Source organism: Antedon bifida, chromosome 6 (assembly GCF_963402885.1).
Source record: "Antedon bifida chromosome 6, ecAntBifi1.1, whole genome shotgun sequence".
NCBI lineage: Eukaryota > Metazoa > Echinodermata > Crinoidea > Comatulida > Antedonidae > Antedon > Antedon bifida.
Genome location: NC_136231.1, coordinates 10,267,726 through 10,280,508, shown reverse-complemented (window position 1 = coordinate 10,280,508; position 12,783 = coordinate 10,267,726). Strand labels below are relative to the sequence as shown.

The 12,783-nt window shown below is 32.5% G+C and overlaps 1 protein-coding gene across 1 annotated transcript; it reads left to right on the top strand.

Moving 5' to 3' along the window:
- The first annotated feature begins 1,185 nt into the window (after positions 1-1,185).
- LOC144845317 (uncharacterized) lies at positions 1,186-12,756 on the top strand. Its single transcript, XM_078702565.1, has 4 exons — positions 1,186-1,326; positions 7,298-7,398; positions 7,925-8,042; positions 9,741-12,756. Exons 2-4 carry the CDS (start codon positions 7,381-7,383, stop codon positions 12,023-12,025), a joined length of 2,421 nt encoding a protein of 806 aa, XP_078558691.1. The 5' UTR covers positions 1,186-1,326; positions 7,298-7,380; the 3' UTR covers positions 12,026-12,756.
- The last annotated feature ends 27 nt before the right edge of the window (positions 12,757-12,783 follow it).

Here is a 12,783-nt window from a genome sequence, read left to right as displayed (position 1 = left end):
GAGGTAATGCTGATAAAATGGTAGATCTAGTATCTCATGCTTTCATTAAATATTATTTACAATAAAAATCAAACATTTCTCCTAATGTTTCATTTTTAGTGAATAAATTGTCTAGCATAAAGTGGTGTTTGCAAGGTTGCTAAAATCCCCAATATACAAGCAAAGTGGGAAGTTGAGTTAGGTAACAATGAAATAGACTGGGACAAAACATGGTACTGTAAAGTTCACAATATGAAACATTTACCAAAAGTCGCCCAATTTAATTTTAAATTATTACATCGTACCTTAGCTTGTAGAAAAAACCTAAAGAAGTGGAATCTTAATAAAAGTGATTGTTGCGAAAAGTGTTGTATAGAAATAGAAAGTGAAAAACATATGTTGTACACTGTAAGCAATTATACGGATCTAAAGTTACCAAGCATTTGTTATCTGTTTACCACTTTTCATACTATTAGAGGATTTTATTTGATTATACACCTCCCATAAATGAACTCCGCCTCTCCACCCCCGCTCTATAAGGGCCCTACCAAAAACGTCCAAGCCAGAACGTCCTTCTAAAACCTTTTACCCGAGTCAATATCATTCTGAGAACCACTACGCTGAGCATAAATCCGATATGTTGATATAGAATATAAAATAATTATTGAAGAGGCAGATATAAAAAAAGATGCATGCTCTTAATCTTATCTAATTAGGCCTACTACACTGATCATAAGTCCCATATGCAGCAACCGATACATTGATTTATATTAGTAGTAGCCTACTACATGTAATTTGTTTTCAGTGTTATTTAAAAACTTATCGAATTATGATTTTTTAAATAACAATATTATTTTTGAGACCTATAAATTGATATAGGCCTATCATAATAGCATTCTAGATGTTAATAGGATGATTTATTACACAATTATGTACAGGGATGATAGTAATACACTTAATTGATAGTTCTCTGTTATCAAAATACGAGTACAGTATAATCATGGAGCTAACTAATTTTAATAGCTCCATGGTATAATAATAATAATAATGTTGATTATGATATTAGTCAAGAATTTTTATTTTTGAATGATGAATTTTAAGTTAGTATCAGAACAATTTGGAAACAGTCGTTGCTTTCTTACGTACGTTTTGACCTAATGTCAAAAAAAGTCGCCAAATTATAAAGTCGTCGTCGTTGCACACAAGGTTGCACACAAGTCGCCGGATGGTGTGGTAGGCCTATTGCTGCAGCTCAATAACAAAGTCGCTGCTGAATGCCATTTGCGCCGCTCCACGCGTTCCATAAATACCTCCATAAATTGCAGTCCATCTGTCCCATGAATTACAGTAAGTGCATCATTTTATTTCGATCCCTGGCCACACTGAGTTCTTTATATTTAGTGTAGGCCTAGGCCTATTTTATATTATCTAAGCCTAGAGGCCTGTTACAGATCATTTTGGTCGCGTCTGAATGATAGCGGGACGATTCGGCCCCGGGACCATTAATTAATTAACAATTCCCTGCTTAAATTATTATCGGCTTTGATATGCATTTTATAAGCATAAAATAAGCTGTTTCCCCCAAACTTTATTTTCAGAGAGACTATGGCGTAGTACTACTAGGGATAAAGATGCATTAAAGCAAACATTTTGAAAACATTGTCGAAAATGATCATTTTTTAGTCACACTGTTCTAAAATTTTAGCGATGTAAACAAGTTACGCCCTCTGTTAGCCGCTTGGCGAATGCACGGCGGAAATAAGGTTTATCCAAAGATTTTATATAGCCGAAGGCTAGATCGCTAAGAATATATGTTATAGCAGTTCAAAAGTGATTCTCCATGAAGAGGGAACCAACAAGATGGCGGCTGCAATCGACCAATCAGATATGCCCTATGCAGTACGCACTACTACGCCTGTGTTGAGCCTATCTGCGTGAGAACGATACGCAACGCAGTGCGTTAAGCATATAAAGCTAACGCATTCTATATGATCCTCGTATACAAAAAATGCTAGATTACCAAGAAATTATTCATTCTATTGCGATTAAAGACCCCTTCCCTGCAATTTTGGACGTTTTTTGGAAAATAATACATATATATCACTTTAAAAACATTAAACCATGTCATTCCTTGTCTTAAATGTACGTTTTATGGTAAATTATGATAAAAAGTGAGAAACAATGCACTACCTAAGTAGCTCGCGGCGATCGACCTCTCGTGGACGGTCTTAGGCCTAGCCTAGCTAGGCTTAGTTTTGTAGGCCTAGCTAGTAAACATCGGTAACGTACGAACATCATACGCTAGCTATATACCTAGCCTGACGTTGTATAGTTGCTGCATTAATTGTCTTTCTATTTTTGCCAGACTCCGTTGATACAAATTGGGGAAAACCCGGTATTTTCGCTGAAAAGTTAGGAGTCTTCCATTTGTTTTGGCCGGCACGATCGATCGAAAAGTGGGCGAATTACAGGTGAAAAACAAAAATATCAATCCGCGCGCAATGCATTTTGGGATTTATAGCGGGCCGCTATAATTATTAGAATCGACTTATTTTTCACATTTTTAACCGTTTAAAGACGAAAAAAGTTATCGCAATAGGACCATATAGTATTATTTTTACATTAAATATAGTTTGTGATCTTAAATTAGATCTAAAAAACGTAGAGAAGGGGGCTTTAACAATAATTATATTTAATTTTATAAAAACTTCACTGTGCTTTGACAAGAATGTGTTGTAATTTATGTGGTCTTCATGTATTATATTAGATTATTTTTTATATTAAATAATGTTTTTGAACACATTTACGGCCACCATCTTGTTGGTTCCCCTCCAGTTGGAATCACTTTTCAGTCTGGAGTACGCCCTCTAGCCTTCGGCTTTACCTCACTGGGTTTATCGCAAATAGCGTGTGCAACGCATGATGGTGGGAAGGATTTGGGAGCAAACGTCACAACGCGTACGTACATGATTTGTTTTTTGTACGTACACGTTGTGACGTTTGCTCCCAAACGCTTCCCATCATGCATTGTGCAAGCTATTTGCGATAAACCCAGTGAGCTGTAAGCCGAAGGCTAGAGGGAGCACTCCAGACTAAAAAGTGATTCCAAAAGGAGGGGAACCAACAAGATTTTGTCACGTTTCGAATCGTTCGCGTATAATATTAGCATGATAAATGTGCCTTATGTATATTTTTCTTTCCTTATTCACCCAGGGTAATTCAAGGTAAGTACAAAAACATTCTTTTTTTGTTCAAAACTATAGTAGGTATGCTTCCATTGAACTGCAACAAAGAGACTGAAATGAATTTATCCAAAAAGCAGGGGTGTCTAGAAAACTCAGATATCTGACTTTTCTAGATCTAGAAAACTCAGATATCTATATCTGAGTTTTCTAGTTCCAGAATGGAACTAGAAAACTCAGATCATCATATGATTGGTTGGTAGGTCATTTGGATCATTCCATTATGAATCAGAAGGTAGGTCATTTGAAATACTAGAGTGTTATTGAAACTGATTACTGTGTATGTTTTCTTACTAATATTGTAACACGTAGAAGCGGCCTACGGCTTAAATCATAAAGAAAATACAGTGCACGTTACTTTTAAAATGTAGGCTTAAAAATTAGGTACGTACGAGTTGGTGTGGGTACGAGTTGGTTGAGGTACGAGTTAGCCAAGTTAGGAATAGGTACGAGTTATTTTGGGTACGAGTTGACCACTTCTAGCCTAGTAGTACCCGGGCCAGGTCTACTCTTCGCGATACATCGCGATAGCGCCCACACGTTGAGCCTTGAATTGAGTTTGCTTAGCTAGCTGGCTAGGCCTAAATGCTAAGCCTACATTTTAAAGGTGTATACTGTATTTCTTTATGATTTAACATAGGCCGCTACTACAAGTTACAATAATTATTATTATTAGTAAGAAAACGTATAATACTGTAGTATTTCAAACAAGCTACCCTCTGATAATAATGGAACGATCCATTTGATGATCTGGGTTTTCTAGTTCCATTTTGGAACTAGAAAACTCAGATCTTGATATCTGAGTTTTCTAGATCTGGAAAAGTCAGATATCTGAGTTTTCTAGACACCCAAAAAGCAGTATAGGTTTAAAGCCCCCTTCCCTACATTTTTTAGATCTAATTTAAGATCACAAACTATATTTAATGTAAAAATAATACTATATGGTCCTATTGCGATAACTTTTTTCGTCTTTAAACGGTTAAAATGTGAAAAATAAGTCGAATCTAATAATTATAGCGGCCCGCTATAAATCCCAAAATGCATTGCGCGCGGATTGATATTTTTGTTTTTCACCTATAATTCGCCCACTTTTCGATCGATCGTGAGGCCAAAACAAATGGAAGACTCCTAACTTTTCAGCGAAAATACCGGGTTTTTCCCAATTTGTATCAACGGAGTCTGGCAAAAATAGAAAGACAATTAATGCAGCAACTATACAACGTCAGGCTAGGTATATAGCTAGCGTACGATGTTCGTACGTTACCGATGTTTACCAGCTAGGCCTACAAAACTAAGCCTAGCTAGGCTAGGCCTAAGACCGTCCACGAGAGGTCGATCGCCGCGAGCTACTTAGGTAGTGCATTGTTTCTCACTTTTTATCATAATTTACCATAAAACGTACATTTAAGACAAGGAATGACATGGTTTAATGTTTTTAAAGTGATATATATGTATTATTTTCCAAAAAACGTCCAAAATTGCAGGGAAGGGGTCTTTAATATACGCCATGGCTAAAGATACGGTACCGTATCCATACTTCTAAAAACTAAAGTTACGGTAATTATAAATTGCATACCTAAAACTCGTACCTGAATATAAAACTTGTTTCAAATATAAAACTTGTTGCTAAATATTAAAACTCGTTCCTAAATAACCCTCTATTCTAAATAATCTCTCTTAAATTAAAAACTAAAAAAAGACCATTGCAATAACATATTTGATTAACATCTATCTTACATAGCGCCCTCTATAATTACCGTACCTTTAGTTTTTAAAAGTATGGATACGGTACTGTATCTTTAGCCATAACGTTTAATATATCTAAGGAAGAACACCACTGGCCAAGATTACTATTTGGAGCTCTCTTTGTACTTAAAGATACAATTAGTTAGAAATGGCTGTAAAAGATTGAATCCATTTTAAACAAATTTGATTTGCAAATGTTTTTGTTTCAATAATGATTATTGTAGTAAATGGCTTGATGGTTTCAAAGAGAAAAATATTATAGAAGATAACATAACATGGTTTAACAAGGCTCAAACTAAATCATCCTTAACAAATTACTTAAGATATAAAAATGAACCTAAAATGGAAAAATACTTATTGGAAAAACGTAGCTACCATGCGTCTAAAATTCAAAGCTCGTTCTAACTCATTATCACTCGAATGAAGAAAGGAAGCTTGGTCACCACAAAATTTAGGATCATGTTTGTTATGTAATTGTGGTGAAAAAGAAACAATTTATCACTTTGTATTCAATTGTTACTAGATTAATTAATATTAGAAACTCAATATTTAAACAACTTAAAGAAGATCTATATCACAACGATTTGCATAAAATATGGGACTTATTCACGTCAAGCTCACCTGAACTTAAATATCACCTTTTTTCATGAAGAATATCAAATCCAATTTATAACCACTATTAACTATGTATTACTATAGCAAGTAACATCTTTGACAAATATTGTAAATTATTTTTAACAACTGCATGGAAAGAACGCAACAAAATTTATAATATCCTTCCATAACACAATCTTTTACTTTTCGCTCAAATGTATTGAATGTATTTTTATAACCTAATGTTTATATACTTTTTAATGTAATAATATTTTATAAATGTTTGTAATTGATTGTGTATTAAGATAAGTCCATATTTATTTTATCTCTTGAGAATTGTGCCTCTGTTATAAAAGAGAAACAATAAAGTTATTATTATTATTATTTAATAGGCCTACAGTATATGACACGCCTTATTTTATTATATTCTGGAAAAATGGTAAAATAAATATTCACTATATTTATAATATAAATAATAGTATTAGTTATTACAGGCCTAATACTGTAGCTATATTCCAAAATGTATATAAATTCACCAATTCCTGTTTTTCTTGCTGTATACTCAACACTTGCATGTTTTATTCATAAAATAAAATTAACAATCGAATAGAAAAGTGGATGTGTGTTACATGATGCGTCCTATTACGTCGCAATATACTTGAGACCATCATCAGTAAAAACATGTACGAACCAACTGAAGTAGTCGCAATGTGCAGGTTATAAAATCCGACATGACAATGACATTGTAATGATATCATTTTTGATAAACAATATTTATGATGGAATGATATCATACAAGCTATAGATAATTAACTCACTAATACAGTAGTATTTTTCATTTATTCTCAATATATCTCGGATTTATTACCACATACTATGTACAATCAAAATCAAACAACAAATACTAGATCTACTGTGCAGTCACTTTCTATTAAATTTCAAACTAAATAACATTCTTCTTTCTAAAATGTAACGAGAAAAATCCATTAAAATTAACATACATACAGGAATACATTAATTAATATGAATTGTTGTTGTTGCCTACACAAAAACAATCTGGAAATTAAATGAAGATTGAAGGTAATATTAAGTACAGTTGTACAGTATGTCTGTAATATGGGCTGATTTACATGAAGTCATGCAGTGCAGCAACCAAAATCATAACACCACGACTGATGTGAAACGCAAATTGACAACTTTTATCCATTTAAAATCCCCCCACCTCCCCCCAAGATTTCAAAATCAATAGATGTCTCACTTTAATTCCAGAGGTTGGAATGTATGATTGTGACAATAGCAATATTTTCAGGATATTTGATCAAAACAAATAGATCTGCAATAAAATGTTAAAAAGTATGTACCGTATATAAATATAGGCCCAGGAGTACAAGTTCTATATAAAACTAAAAGACGGGTCCTCCTAAACACCAAGCCCTATCAATTATTACCAAGTCGTACCAGTATAAGTAAATACACAAAATGTTAATTGCCTTTTAATCAATAATAAAAAATAACTTAAATTGAAATGTTCATAATATAGCTGGGAATGAGCACCAGTGAACTACTTAGATTTTCCACCCATTAAATCGAAAACCCCTATTGACAAAAATTCAAAAATTGTGATTAAAAGCTAGGTAACAAACAAAAACTTTCGTTTCCATAAAATATTCACTGCACTGCAGTTAGCCTAATCTAATTGCATTATTACAAACAGGAAATAATTGTTGCTTTCACAGGATACAGAATGAAATTAACTTCCTTTATTATGGCTGCACTCACTGAGCTAAATCGTAACTGCTAAGTTCATCATATATAAGCAATGGCATTGAATTTGGAGGTATTTAATTTTATATTTATTAATTCATTTTATATTTTAAATGGCAAGCAAAAGGAGCATACATGTTTATAATACTTATTAAAGTAAATGTTGCTCTTTAAAAGAAGCATTTTGCGCTATAATAAATTGAACATTAAATATTATAACATTTTCTAAAGATAGTTTCATCGAGCTGTCTGGTTGACTTCATCAGCTGATATGTTGTTTATGTAAACGACTACCGCCTGCTGTAGCCACTATGGCGTGCAAATGCGGTGAACAAATATAGTGCAATTGCCGCTATTTGAAGGGGTGCAAATTATGAACTAATAGTAACCAAAAAGCAAAGTCTGTTGTAGTAGGCAGCCATTCATTGGTGACTTCCATCTCGTAACAATAGTATTTCATTACGCATGTGACTGAACAAAGGGCGTTTTGTAATCAAACCTGTAGAATTTAGTAAAAGTTAACTTTAACCCTAACCCTAATCTTGTATACAGACCTTTTAACTTGCTAATATTATTACTTTATGTGAATTGTATTACAGGATATAAGTTATGATACCGTTGCTGCCGAAAACAAATATACTATAAATTTTGAAACATTGCTTCAGGAAAGAAGACATGATTTTGTGGTTGAACAAGAAAAGACAGATGGTAGATCAGGTTAGATATTGCTTTTTTTAACTACAATTGAGTACAATTGATACGACAGTTGCCGATTACTGAGCTAAAATTATCCCCACATATTTTTTAGGTGGTTCCCACCACAGTGGATAGTCATGTATAAGTTTTAAAATACTAAATATAGGTCTACTTTTCAATCATATTAGTCTCCAATCAAAATTGTGTACATTTATTTTTTAGATTTTTAATTGTAAAGATACAGAACCCAATAAGTGCATAGCTTAAAATAGTCCCTTTACAGTATGCTAAGCAACGGTGGTGAAATGTTGCAGCAGTTGAAAATATCAACTATGTAGTAGAATTACGGTCCTTTTCCACACAAAATCGTATAACATGAACAAATGTTTCGGAAGACATTTTTTGTTGCAAAAATATGGTATGAATTGTGTTAATTTGTGTAGACTTTATAATTTGCAGCTCTACACATAGTCCAGGCAATCTATGAAAAAAAGGGGGTAACCCAAAACAAATGCAATAGTTTTTAAACCTTTTTTATCTGATTCAGTACCTAGTAGGACACTTCAAAATCTACCAAAATCTGGTTAGTGGAACATATAATTAATTAATATCTGATATTTTGTGGTAACACGACTTTGGAATTATTTTATTTGTGTGTGTGTGTGCATGCTTTTTTGTTTTTTTGGTTTTTTTTCATTTACATTTTTAAAAAATTTGAATAGTTTTTTATATTTTGCATTTTTTTTGTGTGAGGTTTGGTATCATTTTTTGCTACTTTTGTAATTACATTGTGGTTTAGCATTCTCTGTTTTCAAGATTTCTTAAAAACACAGGCCTTCATTAGAACACAATATTTAGAAGCATATTTCATGAGCTTTCATTTGTTACCCAACAGTTCTTCCAAACACTTTTTATTATTTAATATTATATATTTACATATAAATTTTTATAATTTAATAATTTTTTTTAAATAGATTTATTATTAAACATTTTCAATTTTGTGGTCTCTATTTTCTAGCCCACTAGAAATTCTCTGTTGTGTTGTAGGGTTGTCGCTATTGCCAGGACTAAATCCCACTAAAATATTTTCAATATTGTATTCATACTGGGTCTCTGTTTTCCGGTTTTCGAAAACAGAGACTGCCACTACAAGATAGTAAATTTTCCACACATCCCATGTTGTTCTTTGGGGTCAAATTAACCTATAACAGTTGAGATATTCTCTCCTAAATTAATTGTATACATATCTTACTTAGGTCTTTTCCCAAAAAAGTGTTAAAAATATAGTTTTTACTGCAAAAATATACTTTAATCAGATGTAAATGTGATATATTTTATATCATTGAGTAGATAATTGAAGTAGCTACCATGTGGTACCAAACATCATAGTAGATAGTATATTAATCTTAGTTTATATCGTTAAATATTGATTATCACCAATTTTAGACATATTTGACCTCAAATGACCTCTAAAATATATGTTCCACTGAACCGATTTTAGTAGATTTTGACAATAAAACACTCCAATAACTGCAGAATCAGAAGTTTTGAAACTATTGCAATTTGTTTTGGGTCAATCCACAGACTCTACAATACAGATGACTTGACAATGTGGTGTTTTAGTTGCAAAATATCTCAGATCAAATAGGATAATGGATTAATGTGTCATGTTTTCAAATTCAAATACTGTTTATTGTAAAGGTTGATTTTCTTTTTCAGTACAAGGCTACCAGAGGCGAGGACTAACACCCAAAGATGAGCTATTAGATGTCCTTGATTCAATAGCAAAAGCCTGTCGACATCTCAAAAAAGAACTTGATAAGTCCCACCTAAGAGAACTTTTTTTATTCAAAGAACTTCAAACTAGAAATACTAGTTCAGACAATATTTTTCCAAAGTTAGTTGAGGAACTTCAAGTTCTACAACATGAAAATTGTAGACTACTTCATGAGGCTTCAACTACAAAAGCTGAGCGGAAAGAAGATAAAACATTTATAGAAAAATTGAAAGTTTCTCTTGACAATCTTCAGAAAGAGATTAGACATTTATGGGCAGAAAACCATCAATTGAGGCTAGCAACAAATATAGAAGAATACAGTGAAGGTATACTACGTGGTAAAAAATATTCAGAATTTTCAAACCAAGGAGAATTTCAAAATGAAAAATCAATGGAATATGATATTAAACAAAAACAAAAGATACAAAAGGTAGAACATGAGCTTCAAAAAACCATTGATAAATTGGAGAAGTCACAAAATGAAATTGCTAGATTGAAGCAGGAAAAAGATGTCCTGAAAACAAGACTTCAAACATTTACTAATATGAATAGCATTCTTGTTGAACAAACAGAAAAAGATGTTACAATAAAACCAATGGCAGTGCCAGATGTTGCAGCTGATGCGAAATACCTTGAACTTTTGAAAAATCTTGATTATCAAAACATTTTATTAAGAAAAAGACTTGCTTGGGCTGAAGAAGATCGAGAAAAATTAAAAGAAAAGGTTAGGCAATATAGAATGAATGTTCAGAAATGTAATTTAATGCCACTTGCAAGTCATGAAATCATTTCATCAGAAGTTCATGATAATGTTGATAAAACAAGACATCAATCATTGTTAACCAATTCATCAGAAGTTAATTTATATGATTATGTTGATAAAACAGGACATCAATCATTGTTACCCAATTCATCAGAAGTTCAATTATATGATTATGTTGATAAAACAGGACATCAATCATTGTTACCCAATTCATCAGAAGTCCATTTATATGATGATGTTGATAAAACAGGACATCAATCATTGTTACCCAATTCATCAGAAGTCCATTTATATAATGATGTTGATAAAACAAGACATCAATCATTGTTACCCAATTCATCAGAAGTCCATTTATATAATGATGTTGATAAAACAAGACATCAATCATTGCTACCCAATTCATCAGAAGTCCATTTATATGATGATGTTGATAAAACAGGTATCAGTATTGGGAAACAGAAGGATTGTATGAATTCAAAATATGTAACTTCTGATAAAGAGTGTTCTAATGTCTATGAATTGTTGCCCATTAGGTCAAGTATAACAAATATGGGTAGTGGATTTAGTATTGACTCCCAAGATCAGGTGTTTCCAGCATTGCCAAGTCCAATACATAAATCCACAGTCAGTTCTGTGGAAGACATTACTAGCATTAGCAGCATTGACGATGATGAAGTATTCAATCAGGAAAAAAGATTAAGCCTTGGTGGAATAATTGCATCAACAGCAGAGAAATCTCATCAAAAATACTCACCTCAAAATGTGTTGCTGATTGATGTTGATGATATAAAAGATGAAAAAACACTGACAAAAAATGTAAATAACAATTCTCCTAGAAATATCCTTGGAACTTCTCATATTTTAAACAGTAGTCCATCTTCAAGTTTAATCGATTCAAAATATTCAATGTCCTGTACACCAGCTTGTTTGTCATCTAACCTTCCATTGTTCACTGATGTTAAAAAACTACTTTATAGTTCTTCAGAAGATGAATCATGTGATGAAAGCAAGGTTGTATTAACAGAGTTTAGGAAGCTTCCAGATCAAATTGATGATCCTGAGAGGCTACATGATACGTCGCCAAAAATTATTTTTTCAAACACAAAGGATACTGTTAGTGTTGTAGATCATCATGTTATTAAACCTAATTTGGTAAACATAGATCCTGATAGAAATGTACATGAACACAGTGATGAATCATCTCTAGTAAATGTCAAAAACAATCGAGGAGCAGTAATTTCCCCAAAAAATAGAGTTAGTGCTCATGTTTTAGGATATGTTAAACAAGTTAAGGATTTGGAAGTAGAAGAGGTAATTCAAGCTTCTGGGTCATACTTAACTATAAATAACCACTTGTGTACTTCACCTAACTCTGTGTATAAACATAAAGTTTGTCTAAGTACTAGGGATCAAATATATGCTAACACTATCATTGATAAATACTTAAGACTTGCTCCAAAATAACAAAATAGACCAGAGTGATGTCTCATCTAGATCTCCCCGACTATATTTGATTCTTCCTTATTGACCCACAATTTTAAATTTTAATCCGCATACTTTAGCAGTAATCTTTCTTCATAACTAAAAAGAAATGGTGTAGAAATGATAATCTATGTTGAAATGCAAAATCATGTCGCATATAAAATACATCAACAAGCAGAATCCCAGTGTGTTCTAATTATGAATAAACTGACAGATGCATTGTAAGGGAAACTACAACTGCAAGTCTAATTTTACTGTACTTTCTAAAGTTGCATTCTGCTATTAGTAAATTTATTTGCTATATTTTTTTAAACCCTATATTAAACATAACAATTTAATCGTATTAGAGCTGACATTGTTTTAAAACAGAATCTAGGATCACTCCACTGCATACAACCATATCTTTTAGTAGGTGGAGAAATGACCATCAAGGAGTTTTCACATACGGTAAGGACGACAAAAATGTTCAGACCGGATTTTAAATCAAATCAATCCCGTTAATGAACGGGATATATACTGTGTTTGTAAGCTATGTATATGCAGGTTAATATTTTGTATAGGTTCGCGCCCTTTGTCTACCACTACTATTGTCCCAATGGAAATACTCAATCTAGTTATCACCAATATGTATGATTTGTTTGAAACCCCATGATTCAAATAACAAGAAATTAAAGAGACCTGTTGGAAAACCGAATAAAATATGGAAAAAATGATACAGGATGACTTTTATTTTGTTATTT